The 23,045-nt window shown below is 40.5% G+C and overlaps 1 protein-coding gene across 1 annotated transcript; it reads right to left on the bottom strand.

The window, feature by feature from the left end:
* Positions 1-7,166: 7,166 nt before the first annotated feature.
* LOC108746148 (WD repeat-containing protein 87-like) lies at positions 7,167-9,927 on the bottom strand. The gene is made up of 7 exons (XM_018482722.1): positions 9,745-9,927; positions 9,291-9,680; positions 8,856-8,972; positions 8,369-8,665; positions 8,035-8,243; positions 7,497-7,706; positions 7,167-7,432 (listed from the first exon to the last, which is right to left on the bottom strand). The coding sequence occupies exons 1-7, from the start codon at positions 9,790-9,792 to the stop codon at positions 7,246-7,248; spliced, it is 1,458 nt and encodes a 485-aa protein (XP_018338224.1). The 5' UTR covers positions 9,793-9,927; the 3' UTR covers positions 7,167-7,245.
* Positions 9,928-23,045: the final 13,118 nt, after the last annotated feature.

The following is a 23,045-nucleotide window of genomic DNA, read 5'->3' as shown; positions in this document are numbered from 1 at the left end:
TAATTAAACACACTCTTTCGATGTAAAAAATTATGTGCGTGGGATGAGAATTAATTTGAATAAATCAAGATTTGCTATAAAATTATAAGCGCGATATGAGAAAGAATAATTTTTACATACATGGAAGTTGCAAAACAAACATATGAATTTTAATCTGTTGCACAGAAGGAAGATTATCTTTCTTTCGTGGAATTATAAACTAGCTTATATTAATCACAACAAAATTCGAATCAGAAAGTGATAAAAGCGACGTCGTAAATGATTCACAATGCTTACTAGATGTCAAGATACATTATTTAATAGCCACAAGCTGCCTCTCTAGAGTTATTTAATAATCTCTAATTAATCCACGTCAAAATTGCAATATTAGCATCGTACGATCATAGATAAAACATTTTCCTAGATAAGTAATGTTAAAACAGAGCAAACATATAAGTAACTTTCTTAAAGTCACAAATTCAGGATTCCTATTCTCTAAAATTTTTGTGTGAAATCTCATTCTTAAAAATTGAAAACTGACCATATTTTTTCGAGACTGGCTCAATTTGCACTCCAAAGAATTTAGAAGATATAAAAAAATTGTATTAATTTACTAGAAAAAAATCTTTGCGAATTTTAATTCAAAGAGCAACGAGATAGTTACGAAATATTTGTAAATATATTTTTTTGCACTTCATCGTAATTTCTTACTGTAATTGTCGGGAAAATTTTTCTTCAAACGACATACTACTTAGGAGTAAAGTTACGTTACGCTTAACGATAACAGATTATCGTTTTGGTAGAAATTTATGGACGCTTATCTATTACCACACAACGCCGAACACGCGCGTTCCTCTTCATAAAAATTACTCCGAGTTTCTTACAACGCGCGACACCCACGCAGGTATCGTCTCGTAAAGTCTGAAATGTTGTATTGGTTTACACTTATTACACGCTTACACAGTTACTTACATAATTTCACATTTATGCGTAACGATGAAATGCATTGCCGTGCGGGATAAGCATCCGTATAATATGTACGCAGCATCTTGCGCAACGGTCCATGAGAGCCGTGATCACAATGGCATTATTTACAGTCATGGATCGAGAATAATTTTCGCGGGGCGCATAAAGTACCAGTTAATGTAACCCGATCTTCGCAGACGGGATGTAATATTGAAAATCGCTGGAGAAAAAGGGGGAAAGAAAAGGAAAAAGAAAAGCGACGAGTAGGCGAGGCCTTCCTATGCGAACGTTCTCGGCGCGGCGCGAGAAGTCGCGACAATATCCCCGAGGAAATTCTCGGTCGTCGAGGCACTCAAGGTGCCCGGTATCTTCTTGCTCTTGTTCGCGGCCAGTTCGAAAGAAACGAGATGTTGCCTCGTAAGTTAGATCGTACGGGCACGAATGCACATACCAGCATTGGTGTGCACCGTGAGCCGGATTGCACCGACCAACGTCTTGCCGACCATCTGCCGGTTGTGGCCAAGGACGTCGAGTCCTTCGATGCTGTTGACCCGGAGAGGTGAGGTCGATTCAATTAAAGGCACAATTAAAGCATTCCCCACAATGTTTGATAACACTGCCCGCAACAGCCGAGCACGTTCAAGTGAAAACGCATCGCTGAAACGTCATTGTTTTGCGGTAAGACTGTGTGATAACTGCCCTTACATGCGTCGAGTGTTGATACATTGTGTATGTACAACATGACGTATCCGTATATTTATTTGCGTATAAGCATGCAAGCATTCATACAGAGGTTTCGTGTTATCGAGCCAAATGTGTTACCTCGCCGCGAAGTTCTCCGATACGTGGCTCACGTCTCTCGAACGCCGACGTGTTCCAATTAGAGGCTCAGCGACGAAAGAGAACGACGAGGACGACGACATGGTTTCCTCGTTAATCACGATGATTACGCCATTTTCGTGAACGCAATCAGCCCCGAAAAAAACCGTTGTGCCGTGATAACTGGTTTAAGGAAGAGCAGATCGTCCGACCTTATTCGTGAGCGCGGTATCAACGGAGTTTTTCGAGAAATTAGTTCCGCTCGTCAAACGAAATTGAGTTTCGGTGTGATTGAAACAATAGCGATGCCGATATGGAGATTTCTGTTATCGACGTCAAAAGAAATCGAAAGCGAAACATCCAAAATAGAAGAGCAATTTGTCGCGATTCGAATATTTAATGTGCAGCTTGTGCTCGAATATTTCCAACTTGAAATAAACGGGTTGAGACCTCTTCAAAAGTGCGGATAGGATAGGAAAAGAGATGGAGGACAAATGTGCGCGATATGGAGCACGTGTAGACCGAAAGCCACTGATTGCGAGAGACACGCAACAATCGCTGCAATTGACCGCGTAATAGAAACGCGTTATGCAGGCCGCGGCAGGAGCCGGTAGGATACCGGTCGACCTTGAGAATGAACACGATTCCTTAACGTGCGTTTTCCCTTTTACGGAAGGGTTCCGCGTTCGCGTAATTGCCGCGTTACGCTCGACCTTTTACAAAATTCGTGAGGGATAGAGGAGGTGGACAGGATGCTTCGCATCAGCCAGCAGGAACCACCTTCGATTCTTGTGTCTCTATACAGCAAACCGCATTTCTTAAAGAGCTTTATTTCGATTATAATTTACTGCAATTCAGTTTTCGTCGTATAATTTAGACAAAACACAAATTAATGAAAACATTAAAGCTGTATACATTTTAGATCGTTATGGTTTCACTGTAGTTTTAGATTTTTCATTATTTGCACGCACGAACTGAATTGAAGGTTCTGAATCAATCATTAAATGTCGATCATTCAAGTCTTGTATTCACGTGAATGCATTGCATTGTTGAGAAATCGGCATTAATGCAGAAAAGTTCAATTGATCCAATTTGGAAAGGGTAAAGCACCGTGAGATCGGTAGATCGATTTTGGGAAAAGGCGAGGCCGTGAGAGATCAACTGCGGGATTCATGGGTTTAGATACCTCTAATTTTTTTTATGGTAACCACATGAGAAAGTCCAAGTAGGGCCGTGTAACAACCGGGGTGTATGCTAAGCAAATGCAAATGCAATCGATCTGCATAATTCGCCAGGAGATTTCTCTTTGTTTTGCATGGTTTCGCATTGGACCAGCCACTCGGTTTACGCGATACCGATCGAGGTGTCGTTGTTTATTACCGAAAGTGTTGAACTCTGACACTTGGCGTTTTGATAAAATGTATGAAATAGAGAAAAGAAATGAAAAAAATTTACTAATAATGTCCGCAAGATATTGCTGTGGATGCGAATTAAATTTAAAAGAAACAGAAATCTTGACGAAAATTCGTTAAAATTGCTTTGCAAAAAAAATCACTGACTTTCATGCGTCATTAGCGCAAAAATACATAATAAGCATCTTTGATAATTTTAAATTCATATATATTTTTTAAGGTTAAATATAAAAGTACAAAAAATTTCTCTACAAAATATATTAACAATTAATAAAAAAGTAAACGGAAATAGGAAAGAGGAGAAAGAAAAGAATATTTGAATAGACAGTTGGAAATAGAAAAGGAAAACAAGAAAAGGTACCACATAGAAAATGGACTAAAAAAAGATAAAAAGGAGACGCAGGAATTCTCTTCGAAAGAACAGAGTTTTCCGGAGACATATGTCCGAACGCCCAGGTAAAATCTCGTACGATCGATATTGTGTGAATTTTCTACCTGACAAAGGGACGGTAAAGGATACAGATCTATAAAGAAAGAAACGACAAATATTGAATGAGATTTCTTTAGAAATATTCAAACATGCAAATTTAAATCAAAATAACCGTCCTCTTATTAGAGAGAGCCTTGCAGATATGACATAAGTATATGAATAAAATGTGTATAATATCAAAACAACTTAAAAATTTTGCAAAATATCTGGCAACAGGTTTAAGCAAACGCGATTAAACGGCCATCGAGCGATTGCATATTCGCTCGATAGCCGAGCAACACCACGATAGGTTATCGACATGCATAAATAATCATCAAATCGAAAATCATTTGAGAAACCGGCCGTGATTTATCGTACCACATGTATATCGTGGTCTCTGTACATAATTTTCTGGTGAATTGTAGGGTAGCTTAATTGACACGTCACCTCTTCTTGTGGCCTACACAGAGCCATTCGTCTTACCTTCGATCCACGTGTCGGCCTTAAATCAATTCCGGGTATGGACAAATTACTAAAAGGAATTAATGGCTTCAACGCCGGCCCTAATTGGCCCCAAATCATGCTCACCCGATCGTTGCCTCGCCCTTTCGATGCAAACAGCGAGAGATACACCCTCGCTCGATTTTATCTTGTCGCTGAAGTCAGTTCTACGCCTACATGAAATTAATGAACATCCTTTTTCGATCGATTACTCGTAATTCTGGGATCGCGCACGCCCGTATGCGAATGTACGGATAACCTTTACAATCTCTTAAATTACTCCGTGCTTCGGTGGGTGGATGAATGAATGGAACTACCCACACGCTGACAATGAAACGCGTTTGTTAATCTAACGCCATTCCACTAACTCATCTGAGCCTGTAATAAGAATTACGAAAGACTCAAGTCGTTTATGCGATTAGAGACCTGTACCTCGGAACCAGTGCGAGAAGTCATGGAATTTGAGAGAAATGAATAGATTGCCTTAATGTAACAATCATTAAGAACCTCCAGACATGTCGGGCCTGTAAAGAGCAAGACATAATTCTTTGTCGACGTTTAAAAAGGAAGATTTCTAAAAAGACTCTAAACTATTTAGTATTACAATAGAAGTCGTTAGCTATTTGTTACAAGTTCCGTATTCACTTTGTCTTTTGCACATTCTTGAAAGAGCAATTTAAAAAGCCTGAAAAAGGACTACGCAGAAACAGCCGGAAATGAGTGATAATAGAAAGGTAGAATTGAATGAAAACGTAAAAAAAAGTCGTACATTCAAGATCACGACAATGAAACCTTTTGTTAACAGTTGGTTTTAAAGGACAGATCCTTGTAACTTATCTCGATAAATACGTAAATAAAAAATATTCGCTAAGTATTATTTCATAATGCGAAATAACATTTACACGCAGAAGAGATAATTTACAACAAACAAAACATTTACGTGTGAATGCAAGATATTATACTCAAAAAGATCAATTTTGTTGAAATATCTAAAAATTTAAAAATTTAGCTGAATACAGGTCTAAAAATAAATTTTGTTTAACTATCAAAATAATTACATAGGACACTCAAACTGATTACTAGAATCTCAAAATTTTTTACAACTCATTATGCTTAAGTTTCCTACATAATTATTTTGATAGTTTAACAAATGTTTTAATTTTTAGATATTTTAACAAAAATTGTTCTTTTCATGTATATAGAATTTGTATTGCGATCAAAGTCTCACGGATTTTTCTTCGTCATTTCAAAACAGTAATATGGAAAAAATTAATTGGCAGGAATAACTCTATGCAATAAGTTACAACAAAGTGCTATATAAATAAATGAAATGAGTAAAGATCATTGTCGAAACTGGATCTTGATGCTTAATATTGTATTTGAAATGCCTCTTTTAATTAATTAGATAAATTGTGCATCGATTATCATCGGATTTAAAACGCATTCTCCAACTGAAGCTGAAATATTAATATTACAAATTAAATCAATCGTCAGTTTAGTAATAATTCTAGTAAACATCTTAAACATTGTAGAACTTATTGCGACAAATATCACCTCAGCCAGAATACATTTTGCAATCAGTTCTGCAATGTTTTAAGATGCTTACTAGCATCATTAAATTGGCGCTCTATTTAATTTGCAATATTAATGTTTCTGCAATTTGTGATTGCGTTTCAAATTCGACGATTATCGACGCGCAATTTATGTCACTAAATGTATTTAATAAAATTTACATAGAAATATTATTAGACACCAAGATCCAGACTCAATCGTATGTATATAGCGATTTTTTGTTTTATAACTGCAAATGTTAAGCTCCTATTAAATTATCATGCTTATGATAATTTCTAGAATAATAATTAATCTGTGTTAACAAATATATCCTTTTTTTTTTTCATTAAAAATAATAAACAATTTGGAAATAAAGTAAAAAGTTACAGAAACTCGAGCGAAACTTTTGCATATAATTAGCGATGAAATAAAAGAGCGAGGAGTTCGTCGAGAGATTTCATATTTGCACGCGTGATCAATTTATTCCACCTTGCTCGGATTCACTCTATATGCATGGAAAATTGAGAATACGTTGGACCTTACATGTGAACGCGCTCGCTCTAATGCAGTAATCGAGTTAAGAACGCACTAATGCCATGCATGTGACACGAGGTAGACTCACGCGAGATGAAAACCTGTATGAAGATTTGTTTCTTTTTCTGCTTGAATTTATGTATAATTAATACATTGCTAACTAACGCACTTAGATCTCCAGCGACAAAACATCGTCTGTACCCTTAGGATATATGAATAAATCGCGTCCACTAATGTACTTAACGATCAGTATGATCAACGAATTGGCATAAAAACATCCGTAGGCGGATTGACACGATCGAATGAATTAATTCGATTTCGAAAGGTTCGATCGTACGCCGCGCCGCAAATATAAATCAATTGAGCCCAACAGTTACACGCATGCGTTGGTACGCATATATAAAATATTTTTTAATTACATTCTTTTATCAGTGCTTAATTTCTGCAAACAAACCTATCCTTTTAATTAGTATACCGTTGAATATACCGTAATGTTATAATTACAAGGATTCATAAATAATGCAAAATCATCATTGCGAAATGACGAGTCTGTCTTAAATCGCGATAACGTAATTGTGATTGCGGCGTGAACAGCGATTTGCACATAACAACGTAAGAAATTTGCGATTGTTTGGTCGCGGATAACTCAAGCTATCGCGCATATTCGCACTGCTCTAATATTAAGCTGTCACACAGAAGGCGATAATGCGAACGACTTATCGCGCTCACGTGCAAAGCTGAGTGCCTCAGTATGGCGTATGTGGGCGTGATTTACGCCAGTATGGTTTGTGTTTTTCATATAAGATGTCCGCGCGCGAAATCAATCATTCGGCGATTAATCCATGAGATTCGCTAATTATTGTACCAGCCGCGACTGGTTGTAAATCTTGCTTTGAAGGAACACGAACGAATGGCTTAAAGGTAAGAAGGTGCGATATTTATTTACGTCCGTCAAGTCCCGTAGATATTTTTATAAAAGATACAGTCGGTAAATAAATCCTCGTGGAAGAGACGTTAGAGGATTTCGTTTATTAGAAACGATCTGGTTTCTCCTGCGTCATCGTCGACATTGCCAATGCCTTGCTGCTTGTCTTCTTCCTCCCGTTCGGAGGGCCGGTGAATCCCGCGCTTGATTATCTCAATGTCGTTCCTCACGGCGTCCAGCAACTTCATCTTCCTCTCCGTCTCACGCAGCACCGGTCTGGGTCGATGAACCGTGAATGACATTGACCGAAATCGCTACACACGAAATTAACAGATCTTACGGAGCCAACAGCAGCCCGCCTTCGAGCTTCTTCTGGTCGTGAGCCGATCGTAAATTTCTCAGAATTAAATGGAGTTTATTGACATCCTCTCGAACTTTGGCTGTCTGCTTGCAATACTCTTTCAATTCGCGTTCTTCAAACTTGATATCCTCCGCGAGGCATGTCTCCTTCTCCTTACAGTGAGCGACTCCGTTAACCATTTCAGCGATTCTAATTTCGATTTGCCAACAACAAGCGGTTAATAAAGCCCTTGTTCAGATAGATGGTTAGACAGATACATCAATAGTAATTCATTCATCGCCTTAAGTCAAAGATCTTTCATACTAGAACTGCGACACTGTAGATATCTTGTCGGATAGCTCTACATGAATCAGTAATGCAATCCACGAAGTGTCGCCAGCGCAGAAGTTAAAGCGCCATACACGATATTTATCGGTTTCAAGATGATCGAAAGAACATTCGACAAGGAATATGACTCTTACATAACTTATTATGTTAATATGTAGCCACGAAAGTAATATTGCTCCTTTCAACGTACTTGTTGCGCCATTTCTCGAGTTCTCTGTCACGTTCGTCCAATTTATCCTTACAATTCACATAAGCTATATGTAAAGACTCGTAATCCATAGTGGTCATCTCTTCCCCGAGCGTTTCCAGATTTTGCAGTTGAATTTTTATCTCTTCGAGACGGTGCTGCAGAAGGATGTACTCGTAACGATTACGAGCGAGATTCTCGCGTCGTGACACCTGGCAATGAAGAAATTCTCACGTGAGCTCCGCGACTAACGTATATGCACGTCGGACGGATTTAATTGGTACGTCGCATAATTGCTGTAATAGACAAGTGATGATTCACGGTCATTAAGTTACACCTGCCGACGAGTTATCTCGTTGACAGCCTTCTCCGTGAGCATTCGTCCGGTCTTCTCGTAAATGAGACCCGTCGCCACTTCCCTCTCACGATCCAGGAGTTCGTCGAACACTCGTGCATTTTCGTCGCTCGCCTTTTGCACTCTGTCTTCATAGCTTTCCATGTCGGCTGCTATCCGTATCTTCCGCTCCGTTACATCGTCGAGGTACTGCTTGTACGTGTACAATGTTTGTCTATAGGTCTGCTCCATTTGCTCGGGTTCCTTTATCGTATCCGCGGGTGACACTTTCTCTTGCATCTGCATGAATAAATGCATCGTGGCGACAATCGTTTCTATTGAAGACAGCATTTATTTCTATGCTGCACTTTCACATACATCAGTTTAATCACAATCAATCGGAAAAATAAAAAAATAAAACTTGCAGTTTTAACAGTGCGAAATAGAAATTAAATTAAATGTAAAATTTATTATTGCTTGAACATCTAACCTTTCTCATATATGTGATAATCCACGACTCAAGAAGTTTGTTTTTTCTTCGTAATTCTACTTGCTCAGCTAAAAGTTCTTTTAATTTTTTGAGCATTTCCTCGCGACTGGCAAAAATCTGCACCGGCAATCAAATTAAGTCTCAGTGCAAATAATGGTACTTAACTTATTATAAGTATATTCTTTTTAATATCGCAATACACTTTACACGATCATCGTAATTTTACGAAAAAAACGTCAAGGTGCTTGGGGAAGCCTTTTATTATTACCATTTCAATCAATCACAATAGCGACGGAACACGTATACAATGCGGAAACACGTTTGTGCGGGGGCGCGTGATGAGAAGGGAGACTTAAGTCCTTAGAATATTACGAAGGTCGTGAGGCACAGTAATTCCACGGGCAGAATGACGCAGAATGACAAGTTTATGCGAACCTCGACTGGTATCTCAGCGAGCACGTGATCGGGCCCCACCACATCTTGCTGTACTTCCTCTTCGGGCTTTTCTGCCATCGAGATTGTCGCAATATCTTCAGATGGTGCATCTCCTTCTTCTCCTCCTTCTTCTTCTTCTTCTTCTTCTTCTTCTTCTTCTTCTTCTGCTTCCTCATCTTCGAGGCTCCGCTGCTCTTTGTATTCTTCCTCCTCATATTCACGTTCTCCCGATTCCTGGTCCGAAATAAAAAACTCATCCATTTTATAAATATCTTCCTCCTCTTCCTCTTCCTCTTCCTCCTCCGTTCTTTCGTCTTTATATTCTTCATTCTCCAATGCCGAATTTTCATTGCTGACCACAGTATTCAGATATAACCTTTCCCCGTTGTCCTACAAAAATGAATCGCGCATTATCGAATTTCTGGGGGATACCATAAGTTACCGCAGGCAGTACCTCGTCGACGAATCCATCAGCATCGTTCTCTGTCATTTGCTCCGTCATATCGAGACTTGGTTTAAATCGATAAATATAAGTAGTCGCGCCCCAGGACGCGGAGCGGAGCAACCGAGAGCAACGAATGCTACGGGGAAACGGGGCTGGATAACAGCTGCCAGACGATGAAAACAGTCGAACGAATTCACCGCGGTTGGATCGACGTCGCGAGATCTTCGCGAGAAGGCCTCGAGCCGCATGCGGTCGACCTTGAAGATCGAAGATCTTTTCTCTCGTATACGCTGCCACTGCCGCGTTGGTTTAACCGCGCTCACGCAGGCGCTGCACCGGGAGGAAAAGTTCCTCGCAGGACGTCGATTAAACTGCTGCGAGCTACCGGACACCGTCGGTGTGGATGCACGGTGCATCCTGCGGCGCGCAAGGTATGATTTCATCTTGGTGTGCTTTATTCTGCGCTGGCCACTCTTCCCGCTGATGTATGAAAAGTTTATTTATGGGGGACGTGCCTCGTTCGATCACGCAAAAGCTGCATGACGGCAGTAACATAGTGAGTTGAAACCCGAGTATCTTTCGTTTGCCGGACGTTAAAGCGAGGGGAATTAACAACGACACTGTATGTATGTAATTCGTCGAGACACTCGAGACTAGAGATCGACACAACGTAATATCCTGCTGTCATGTCTTTTTTTTTATTTATTGATAAAAAGTGTATTTTTATTTCTTAATTGTATAAGCATAATTTGAAATACTTGTTGAATTAAATAATTTAATTCTAATTGTTCTTTTAAGCAAAATTTATTCAACAAAAAATTAAACTAAGCTTAGCAAAACGTGTAATTGATATTTTTCAAGAAACACACTTACTTAGAAAGTGAAACACGTATTACGAAATATATTTTTTAATATAATATAAATATTATATTAAAATATTTTTATATTTAATAGTTACAATAGATTTGCATCTTTTTGCATAGATATGCTTAAAATGTATATGCCCGTTTCTTATTTAATATTTCGATTATCGTTATTATATTTAATTATTAGTTTTAATTTTTATTTATCCATTATTAATTTTAGACCGTAGAAAAGTCAAATATCTCCTATTCGATAACGCGTCGTGTTTATTTTTAAACCACATAGCGATGCAGAGGGACACAATATATGCCAACGAAGGTGACGCTATAGAATGACGACGACGACATACGACATACGTGCTGCCGATGGTGTCTCGCACTTTACGCCTGGTCCTGCTGGGATTAGATGCCGTGGAGAAACAAAGAAAGAAGTAGGGACAATGTGAGGGTCGGAGAAAAAGAAACGAAGAAGTACTTGAGGCAGCGTGGGCAGCCGCTAGCACTGCATTCCTGTAGGATCAAGGATCCCTTACTTGCTTCGTGTGTCCATTTACATACGCGGATACACGTGTGAGGAGCTTTGACTTGCGAGACGGACGCGTGTTTACGTACATGTACCACCACCAACTACAGACGTAAACGTATCACTCATACATGTGTGGTGATATAAAACTGTTCGCCTCACACTCCGTCCTCAGTATCACATACGTATTTTTTTCATCACTCGAGTTCCATGCATGTAAGGAACAAAGGACATAAACTCCAGCGTATGTGAATATCGAAATAATGATCTCGCAAGAGAGAGAAAGAGAGAGAGAGAGAGAGAGAGAGAGAGAATTATGCTTATTTCTATCATATAGATTAACTTTAATCTTGTTCAATTTACTTTTCATCTTTTTCTAGTTCTAAGAATTAGAAAAAGATGAAGACCAAGTTACACTGAGATTCAAGTTAATCTACTCTCTAAAACTTTTAGGGTGAATCCCACTCTGACTCCTAAAGATCGAGCTACTCTTTTTTGAAAGAATCAATTTTCACTCTTTTGGGTAAGATTGCACTCTAAAGAATTGCAAGAGTACATTGATGAAAACTAATCGATGAATTATCGAAATAAGACTAATATGTGATGTCTTCTTTTTCTTTCCTTTTTAATAAAGAATACATACGAGTTATTCGTACTGCAGTCAAAATACAACATGCATATCAAACTGATGTTTCTCAATCCAGAGGAAATGAAGGAACGGATGTGATTTATTACGGAGATACGCAACGTAAAGCGTATCAGTATTTCCAGACCGCGCAGTGAAAGACATTCGTTCATCATGGTCGTGCCAAGTAAGGAATCAGGATGGTGTAAGAAAGCGGTTTATGCGGCGTGACGGGTGACAAGCCGAAGACAGAAGTGCCACGCGGAAGAGCCGCGGGGACACATCGTTCGCGCGAACGTTCGAGGAATTCATCGCAAGGACCGGCAGTGTGTTTTTCCATTTAGCTTTACGTATGTACATACATGTAGATACCAATGTTATGTATATGCCGGGCGTGTCCAGGCCGTTCGTTGGCCTTTCCTCGGATTTGATTTCCTTTCGAATCGCCGCGTATATTCCCAACTCGTCCGTGCAGGCTGCAGCGATGGAAACTGGACTGACTGGCTTTAACGGCGCGTCTCGAGCTCGCGTCCGTGATGGTCGTACGTGCGACCCACGTGAACGTATATACAAGGCTCCTACGTTGCGACCACTGTCGCGCGTTACGTGCATGTGCAGCGTATATTGGAAACGCGTGTGTATGCGTGCGCGAGAGGGAGAGAATCCCTCGAGAATGCAAGCGCGTTGAATCGTCGTGCGTCAAATAGAACGCGACGAGGAGCGCGGCAGCCTGCAGATACCATTGTGACCGGTTGCATAAACCCGCCATCTTGGTATCCTCAAGGACGCGCATCGAATCCTAAGGTCAACGCACTCGACTCACATCGACCGCCCTCTGCCTCCTCCTCCTCCTCCCACTTCGTCGTTGACTTCTTTTTCTGGACCTTTTCCCCTGCTCCTATGTTCGCCACATATACTTCTTTCTTTCTCACTTCCATTGCTCGCTGGTATCGCGTTTCCTCTCGCTCTCGCTTGCGGGTGAGATGGAGAATCTCATCTGGCCACGAGCGGGATGTCACTGCCATTAATCCCGCCGATACGGCCCTGGCCAGAGTCGGTCGAGCGTCTTCCTCATTTTCTTCTTTTCCTTCTCTCTCCCTTCCTCCCTTCCTCCCCTCCTCCCCTCCCCTCTTTCTCTCTCGTTCTTTCTTCACCTTCTGCTTCTTCTTCTTCTTCTACTCTTTCGATCTTACGACCTCCGCTTCTCGTACAGAATGATAAACGCAAGATATTCCGCGGGCACCATCGACCGCATCCCCGTATAAAGTACTAGGTCGTTAGAGACGGCATTTAATCTCGCGCAAAAAGCACAACTGTGAACTGGACTGATTAGAGACGCTTCGGTGAGCAGTCTTTCAATCGGCCATATCCCTTATAACTTTCTAACCGAGAGTGTCACGATTCGACGAGAACCAGATCGATACCGGTAGCACGCGATATCGTAATAAACGCAGACATCTGCTACACTCGAGAATGTGGCCTGCTGATGTTATGGCTGTTTGGCGTTTAATTATCTATCCTATACATAGCAGCGGAAGAAGTTCGTGAAATAACCGGGACTTTAAATGAGAGTGTCCACATTGCCGCTAAAACATTAAAATATGAGAATGCTAACTGAAACATTCCAACAATAAATTCTTATATAAGGATACAAGCATGAAAGAATCAAATCGGCGAACTCTTATCGAGGGAGTCGACCTCTTTCGCGAGATAAGATTGATTACGAGAATTTAAAAGAAGTATTAAAATCTTTGGAATAATCGTATATAGTGAAGCAAGAGATGGGTAAATCGCAGTGACCAGAGAGTCAAGGCGGGAAGAAAAAGAAGAGGGATCGGGAGCCGAAGAAGAAGCGGAGGAAGCAAAGGGAGAAGAAGAAAAAGAAGAGGGCTACAAGGTCTGACCCTGGCGATCTTGGCCTGCAGGGCTATTCTATTTATATCACAAACTTAGCTATATTTAGCTTACAGGACCCCGCAGGAAAGCGAGCGAAGAAGAGAGTCTAAGGATGCGGTGAGGAAGGACGCGCAGGAGAGCTGAGAAGGGCCACAGGTACGTGATGACGCGAAGGGAGTAGAACGGGACAAGTGGGCCCCGAACGATCGCCCAACGTTAGAGGAAGAAGAGAGACAGAGATAAGTCGCCCAACACGGTCGCTTCGATAATCCGCCTGACGAATACATTAGCACTCTTGAATCTCGTTATCCCGTATCCGATTTCCGCCATACCTGGGCCCACTCAATATCTCGTATTCGCACTTTAATCCCCACGTTCTACACATGCGTGTACATAACGTATTGATTAGCACTTCAAGTTCGGGTCAGCGCAACTTTGATCATTTCTTGAAATGCGTTCAATGTTATTCAGAGATGTACGAAGAACAAAATAATTACCCTGGATATCTATTTGTATTTTATTAAATGTAACTATTTTTCTAATTTAATAAAATGTTCATATACATAATTTAAAAACATTACAAATTAATTAATGAGACAAGATTAATTAACTCTTACACATAATTAGGTTATTCGTGTCCTGCACATTTCTTTTCTTTGAAATGTTAGAATCTGGTTAAATAATGGTCTCTCTTTTTTCCTTTTTTAATACACAACTTTACAAATACTTCCTAAAGACGTTAAAATACACTTAAGGTTCATTTAATAATTTTGTATATTTATAAAATTGATGAAAATTAATTCGAGACACACGAACGACCCATCTCGTGTGTAATAAGACTAGAAAATCATTGTATGTACTAAATGAAGCATAATTTTAATTACTATCATCGGTGACTTTATAAATTTCTTTCAATTGTATAACTACGAGGAGATTTAGATTGATATGAAATAATGTGATAACTCGATGGAATCTGAAAATTCATCGAGCTACGATATATCTCTTCGAAACCGTAGAAATTACCTTTCTTTTGTAAGCTTAATAGTAACCTTCTGAAATTGCTGCCTTGCTTTGTTCAAGTCTTCATTACATTCCCCGGAACAATCGCGATATCTCACAGCGGGTAAAATTCATAGCGCGAAAAGAAGGAGTACGATAGACGCTTCACCGACTTCAGGACGGCTATATGCTCATGTCGGCCTATCGAGGTTATCGCGGTCCACGTCGTAAATTCAGGCCCCAACAACCCCGATTATTCCCGCTCTTCCTCTTTCTTTCTTTCTTTCTTTCTTCCTCTCTTCTGCCACCTTGCTCTCACTCTTCTTCTTCGAGATCCGACAAACTCGCGTTGCTATTTCGCGTCCGCGAAAAGATCCATAGCTTCCACCAAGTACGTGTTATGAAGGAAACTATACGAGAGGGACCAGCACGAAGACAGTCATATATCCCAGCCGTACACCCTGACCGCATACCAGACGTGAACACTTACGATCGACGTAAGGTCCAAACGTCCATGCCACGACCGAGCATTCGTAGTTTCTGTCGCGAACTGCTGTGCTAAATCATTCTAGTCGGGAGAGGTCCGCATTGAGGAAGTGCCACGTATACCTGTGCGGAGGAAGAGGTCCCTTCCGCTAAAGAAATTACTTAAGGAGATCAAACATTGAAAGATGAAGGACTAAAAGCAAGAAAGGGTTGAAATTATATACATAAAACAAACTCCATTAGAGATTTTCATAATAAATTACTGATATTAAAGAATAACGCTATTATTGAATCGCTTATTGGAACACGGAGTATTTTATTGAGATAAGTGCTACTATTTTAATAAAAATATACGTCTAGACGTTGATAAAATAGGGGAGGCACGGAGGAAGTTATAATTTGTTCACTTCACGGGTTTACTTCGTTATTTGCGAAAGATGGGAAATAAATTGCCGCGCGAAGTGCTGAAGTGCCAAGGGCATTACTTCTTTTTAATTTAGTGCATCCTTCGCATATGTCGAGGTTCTCTCACCCGGTACGAGCACAACCAAGTGTTCGTGGGTCACGCGTTGTAGTGATAAATCATCCTAGATAATGGGATACTACCATTCCATTTCCAACGTGCTGTCAGCGGATAAGAACCGATACGTATGCGAAGTATTTTCCGCCGAGAATTCGTAGCTCTTACGCATCTTGTGTCGATGTACTGAATCATTTCAGACAGGTTTACAATTTATTATTCGGAGAGAATGGACGACAAGAATAAACGGAGAGAAGGAAGGCGCGTTGTCGGCGCGTGTACGTTCATTAAAAAATACGATTCCATTGAAGAAAACGAATAAACATGAACGGAACAACACTCTACCCGCTTTTCCGATCGTTGGCTCTGCATTTATGGATTTTCCACGTGCGTTCATTCTGAAGCCGCACAATAAGGATATATTTATGAACGTGCGTTACCCAGGCATTGCGTCGTCGTGTAGAGTCGGCTATACTTGTAGATCATGCATTGCGACGCTAAATCATGTCCGAGCGCGAATAAGTTATCGAAGAAAAACGCAACGAAGCGCACGTATATATACGCGAAGGGAAGAGGTACGAAGGTCTTCCTCGCCAAGAATACCCGCAGTGAAAATTGCGCAACGCCGAAGTCGCGCGTCCCACGCTGTCGCTATACTGCAACATCGACGTTTACGCAGGGTTCCAAGGGTAAAAAGACGTAATCGAATGAGAGGAAGAGACGAACGCGTGTACGCGTATCGCGCATTTTATAATTCCGCTGGATGAATCGGCATTAAGCGTTGCTCGTACGCGCCGGTATTCGCGCGCTGAGTGACTTCACGATAAATCAAGCGAACGTGAATCAAGAGACGAGTTAACAGCATCGCGAAACAAAGGCGCGGTCATCTGTGATTCGGCATTTTCCTTTATCCCAAAGAGAGATGTATAAAGCGTACATTACATTTCGCAGTAAATAACCGACGCTAATGGAGATAGCGCGATCTGATTTTCTAGTATTACGGAAGTCGTCTATTCAGATACGTGATTCTCTCTCTTTCTCTCTCTCTCTCTCTCTCTCTCTCTCTCTCTCTCCCTTTTCTCTCTTTTTTATCGCAGGCAACGATAATGGGCCTCCTACATGCTTTCAACATAGCTTTATGCAACAGATTCGCAGGAAATAATTTAACATATGTAGTTAAGAGGGGTTCTAGATATAAATGGAATAGAACGAAATACATGGGCATACGTACTGCATCAGTACTGCTTCTTCGTATATCTTACATTCAAATACGATTAACCTTTCGAATTACATCAGTAATACTGTAATACTATAAATGTACATGCAATAATGCGTGACGAGTTCTGTTATGCTGCCACGTAATGTATTATGAATGCTGGTATCATTACAAAAGAATGTTTATAAAAAAGTAATTTTTCAATTTTTCGCTCATCCAATGTCTATGTGTAATACACATAATATCTGTGCGAAATTAATCTGTACTTAAATATGTTCAGCATCTTGCGATTTCTTAAAAATTATTAAGCAATTTTGAAAATTATTGTGTTAATGCATTTATTATTAGCAAGGGATTTTTATTTACTTCTTTATTATATCTATAATAATAGAGTATAATAATAATGGTTTATTATATCTACATTAATACGTTAATATGCCTTGTTTTTCCAATAAACCATTAAGCTTTGCGATAAATAGCGGTTCAATCATTTTCATCATCTCACATAATCGAAAGCGTTTAGTGTTTTGTGTGTTCAGCATTTCATTGCTGTTATTGTCTTTTTGAACGTGCATTTCCTACGCAAAGAAACGGTATGTTTCCTGCATCGGCTTTCTGCGAACTCTTCTCGACAACTAAAGAGCGCGCGAACAAAAACGGTTCGTCACTCAACTACGTTTCGAAAAGCAATTCTCGGCGCGTTGAAATCCCCATTAAAATAGTATCGTAACAAAAAAAGTTATATGCCCACATACCAGTATATCTCATGTTATTCTCTTTGCCAGGACGCTTACTGGCATAACTAAAGTTAAGCGGAGATTTTTTTCATAATTAATAAATATTTTTTAAAATAATTATCAGCTTATTAAAGCATTTGTGCTTACTGAGGCGGTTTCGTCATTGATGTATCTAACTTAAATCTACTAAGCAAACACATCATCCACAAAACAATTCTTACCTTCTTCGACGATTGCGGCCTTGATCGTGCGTCTCGTGAAGCGAATGCCGACGACGATCGCGATTCCGTTTCTTCAGACTTCTGCCTTCGCTGCCGTAGATTGGTCCGCCTCGCGTCAAGGTCCCAAGGTCGCTCGACATGAACTTCTCATGATGGTTCATGCTGTTCGATCGCGGCCGATCGTAACCATGAGACTTCGCGGAATTACCGTGGTTGATGATCTTTCGGGCGCTGTTGAGCATGTAGCGGCCATGTTCCCTCGGTAGGCTGCAGTAGAGATTTTGCGACGTGTAAATCGTCTTGCCCAAGGATTTATTGTCCCGCCCGTTATCGTCGATATTTGCATTTCCCTTCGAGGAAAACGTGGAGTTAACGTCGTGACTTCCTTTCGAACCGCCACCCAGATGTTCCCGCAACCACTTTCCTATGCCACCACCTCCGCTGCTTCCAGTATGGTTGTCTTGAACACCGTAGGAATCGCCGGTCTTGCTTCTGTAACAGAAAGGACAAAACAAATATTGCTTACGACTGCTACAAGGGCTTAAATTACGCTCGATAACTTTCTTCTTTAGCGAACTTCTTTAGCCCTTTCTTCCCACGCACATTTCACAAAGTACGTAGAGATGGAAAACTGTAGCGCTGCTGTCACGTGGCAACGATGAAAGAAACCGCAGCGCGTGTTGCAAGAAGAAAAGACAGCGGAACAGGATATTTCAATGGAGAGAAGAAGAAATGAAGCGAATTGCGTTCACGGTATTCGAAGAGAGCGGCATAATAATCACGCCATGACGGCCTCGGTTCAGCGGTTTTGATTTCAATACCCAGACAGATTGATAGAGAAAGACCATACATGTAACGAGGCAAGAACTAAAAGAAAGATACATGATTAGAAAAAAAAACGAAGGGCCTGGATGAGGAGAAGGGAGATGGGATCGGAAGATGAACGAGTGGCGAATGAATGGTAGACGCCCGCGAGGGAATCAGGGCGAATGCTTTATTGTAATAAGGGCTATGTGGGACGAAACAGCGAGACTGACGGATGAGGGAAGGGTAGTAGTTAGGCCGGTAGTAGTTAGGACGCGATGACCTTGCCAAGGTCAGTGATACTTCTGGCCATCGCCAGTAGAAGCCGCCACCTTCTCGACTTGTACATACGTGTGGCTTCGAGGGTTCTTCTTTATCGATAATTCTGCACTTCTTAGTAACTAGCACTTTCTCAATGTCAATTAATTCTTACTACGTAAGCTCGCAATGCGTATTCGTTACAATCCGCAATAGGCTTATATCGACGCGTTAAACAAACTTTATCGCGATGCCATCCCGGCACAGTCGGTATAGCAAACTCTGCGCATCGAATTAACGATCAGCATTATAATTTAAATCAACGTCTAACGCGCGCGATTTATATTTAATCGGAGGACCGAAGGGGACGCCTAAAGACTCGATACGAACGAGCGTCGCGCTTTGCGATTCACCGAGATGCACTTAATTAATTGCAGCGAAATTAATTAGCCGCGTTACGCAGGTTACTTAATTGACCGACAATATAACGAGTCTTAGACTTTCTGATAAAGGGACCTCGTCGAAAGTCTAATCGGCAACGAGATCTCGGGTCCAACGTTAAGGACGAGGAGGAGGAGGTTGCCAGGGGAAGCCGGGTAGCAGTCCTGATGCAGTTTCATGATTCTCAGTGTTATTATCCGGCGTGTTACGCCACTGTATGAAATTCCGGTTTTACCGCCCCCTCCGGCCGTTCGGGTACCCGCTCATCCCCCCTATGCTGTTATCTCTTCGGTTTTTTTTCCCGATGCTCGTTTTTGCCTACCGCCTCATGAGCCGCGCCCGAACCCGAAAGCAAACGCATTATCACGGAGCAATCGTCTTCTTCTCGGCCAATCAACGACCTCTTTAGGGATCGCACTTTTGGTGGTAACCGGTTGCATTCCCGAATCAAATAAAAACACCTCGCACTTCCTCGCTTAAACGGGAAATAATATTACGAAGCGTATCATACAGCATTTTAAACTGAACTTACAAACATTGTTATTAATCAGTATAATTGATTACGTATATATAAGTTACATAAAATACCTTATTTTTTAACAGTAATAAAATTGTAATATATATTTTAAATACATTTAGATATATTTTAGTATATACATTTTTTTAAAGTTACCCTAAACAATAAGCGGAAAACAATATAGAAAAGTAACAGTCTACTATATAATGTCATTAAGTAAATCCACGTCTACATGAAGCAAAATTTAAATCATGCTATGTGAATATGATATTTTTATCCTAATTGTTATTAAATGTCATTTTCTTCCCTTCTTCCTCCGCTTTTTCCGTTTAATGTTTAATTACAGCTTAATCTTCATGATTCACTGATGCGGCGTCACGCTCGTGTTTGCTGAAGCCTGAATCCAGCGTACTATGCAATGCATTTGTATGCACTCTGTTCGCTCCAGAGGTTCGAGTCCTCTTTTTATCGCGTCGTTCTGTCAGCCTCGTGCCATTTTATTCGATGACGTTGTCGGCTATGACGCAAACATGAATCTCAAATGCAGTGTGATTCGCCGATGGTGACTATTGTTTCAAAACGATTGCGCAGTAACAAAATGCTCCAAATTATTTTTGTCTTACGTCAGTTTCGTTTTTCAGTGACATTCAATCTCAAATTTTAAGTCAATGAAATAAATAGGTACAAGGAACAACACATTATATTTAATCTTTTTATTAATAAAATGTAATAAATGTTATTCCAAAATCTTATAATTGCTACTAAATTGTATTACTCGGGATAATTTGAGAAATATAGGAGAATAGAAAAAATTAAATAAAGATGTATCACAAGTTTATTCATGATCCACGCGTATATTTTTAAGAAACATATTTTGCAGACAAATTAGAAATGATGATACGTGTCAAGTAAAAACATGTTCGATTTCATGGAACATCCTGCCAGCATTCACCCTGTCTTTTCGTACTTGACTGACCTGAACTCGGGCTGATTCTCTTTCTTTTCTTGTTCTTCATTTCACCAGTTCTTTAGCTTTTGCGCGGCTCGTTTCGCAAGTTCTTCGTTGTCTTCTTATTTTTCCCTTCTGCCATACCTCGTCCTTTCCCTTCTTCTCGCTGCTGTTTCGTTTCTTTCCTTTCTACATCTTTTTCCTTCTATTTTTTCCTTGTTCTTTCTTTGTTGATATAAACACTTATTTTTCCTTAGTTATAAGAGAGTGTATGTATATTTCTATTCTATCACTTCGTGTCTTTTCTTGCGAAGAGATTCATATATATGCTATTCTTCGTGACTCGATGGTACTCGTGTCTTCTTTATTAGGATAGAGGAATTAATAATTTATCGTATGGCTAATTAATAATCCCACGCACAGACGACGTGTATATTATTATTCGTTATTAATGTTTTCTTGTGACTAAAAATATATAAAAATTATGACTATAATCTTATGACTATAAATATAAAAATTTGTTGTGCGAAATAAATGTGATGTCCATCACATGTTTAGATTTGATATTTAAATCTGATAATGAAACGTATGTACATATTTGTCGAAATTGATTTTCATAAAAGTATTTCATTTGCATTGGAATAACATAAAGTATTGATATTTCAAGTTATGTTTTTGTGCGATTTTAGAAATCTGCTGAACGCACACGATCGTAAATTAAATTTCCGCAGAGGAGCTGCGTAATAGAAAAATATCATATTTCCCAAGATTGTTCATTAAAATATCTACAAGCTGCTGCTTCTATCTTGACAGAGAAGCCATATATTGATTACTACTAGATGATGTTGCAGTACTTGCAAGTAGGGATGAACGTTGCAGTACATGGGATTAACATTTAGATGAGTGGAATGCTTGCGTCGACTTACGTTGCGCTGTTGCTGCTTCAAGTACAAAGGATTAACATCCTTACAAGCACCCATACGTGTTTTTATGCCGCATCCAACTGAATCATCCTTATACTCATAAACGTCACCGGTTTCTTCCAGTACAAGTCTCTTGACGGAAGTCGGCTCCTCTTGTAGCGAGTTCCGAAACGCGTCGTCTGACTGGTTTCGGTGAAACGATAGCGAAAATCCTCGTCAATATTGATCATCGTTCTTGTCTTGAAGTCAAAGGTCCTATAGAGATCCTATAGAGATGACGAGCCTCAGAGCAAACGCTGCGTGACCGCTCTTCTTACCGATCTTTTGAGCGAATGGTCGGACGAGCGAACGCGAGCGTCGTGAAAAAGCAAACGTCGCATCGCGAGGATGCTCAAATACGTGCCGCTTGGTACCCTCGAAGCATAATACGCATATTATATATGTGCCGGTGTGCCTGTTCGGCTAAATTCATCTACGGTCCGAAGTTCGTCGGCGTCTTTGAGCCTTCTGCTGGACGGTATCGCGGAAGAGCAGGTACCTGCGGGAGATATGTTCATACGTAGGACAACGATCCCGGTTGGAGAATACCCCTTTTCCACGTACGGGTTACTCTCAATACTCGTTTCGGACGGTTATCGATCATGATCATGGCATACACCTTCATAACTTGGCTTTAACACGATTGTGCGCTACGGAATCGTGCATGTGCGTGGCGCCGCTCATACAGCGCTTACAGCTGAAGAGAACGATGAGAGAGGCAGGGGGAATAGAAGATCCCTTATCTGAAGATGAAGTCGAGGCCACATCGGCGTTACTAATGTCGTGTCTGTTGTGACAGCCACTGTGGGGGGAGCACTACGGCGATTTAAAGTACACAAAGGAATGCCTGATGATAATAAATACTCTTCAGATTCGTAATTACAGTGGGACGGGTCACGAACTGTCGCTAGTTGGGAACAACTCCGATGTCGCTTTGCTGATTATCTCCGAGGGTCCACTCAGGCGATCTCGTGCGATGGTCAGAGTTTATTGTCGTATACAGGAGCGTTTATTCAATGTCGCCGAACGGTATGCTATAACCTCGCGTTGCACTGTGACCGTGGCATGTATGGCCAACTCGCTATCGAGATTGCCAAGGATCGGCGTTATTAACCCATTACCGCCCACCGAACACTGCGTGATTGCAGTACGTAATTCACTAAGCAGGGTAATTCCCATAGTAATGGAATTACATACATTAATAGGCTTAAATCTTCACCCGGCGGTATCTTACACTCGATGGACTGTTATTGCACCGTCCGACGATTAATCAAACCTGAGTGTCTCTTCTTA

Source organism: Trachymyrmex septentrionalis, unplaced genomic scaffold, assembly GCF_001594115.1.
Source record: "Trachymyrmex septentrionalis isolate Tsep2-gDNA-1 unplaced genomic scaffold, Tsep1.0 scaffold16, whole genome shotgun sequence".
In the NCBI taxonomy this organism is placed as follows: Eukaryota; Metazoa; Arthropoda; class Insecta; order Hymenoptera; family Formicidae; genus Trachymyrmex; species Trachymyrmex septentrionalis.
The sequence above is the reverse complement of the archived record's forward strand: the minus strand, read 5'-3'. Positions and strand labels throughout refer to the sequence as shown.

Coding starts and splice junctions, on each gene's coding strand:
- LOC108746148 (XM_018482722.1), bottom strand. CDS start 9,792: ATGACGGAGCAAATGACAGAGAACGATGCTGATGGATTCGTCGACGAG. Junction 9,681..9,744: donor CTGATGGATTCGTCGACGAG/GTACTGCCTGCG, acceptor TCATTTTTGTAG/GACAACGGGGAAAGGTTATA. Junction 8,666..8,855: donor TTATCACATATATGAGAAAG/GTTAGATGTTCA, acceptor TTATTCATGCAG/ATGCAAGAGAAAGTGTCACC.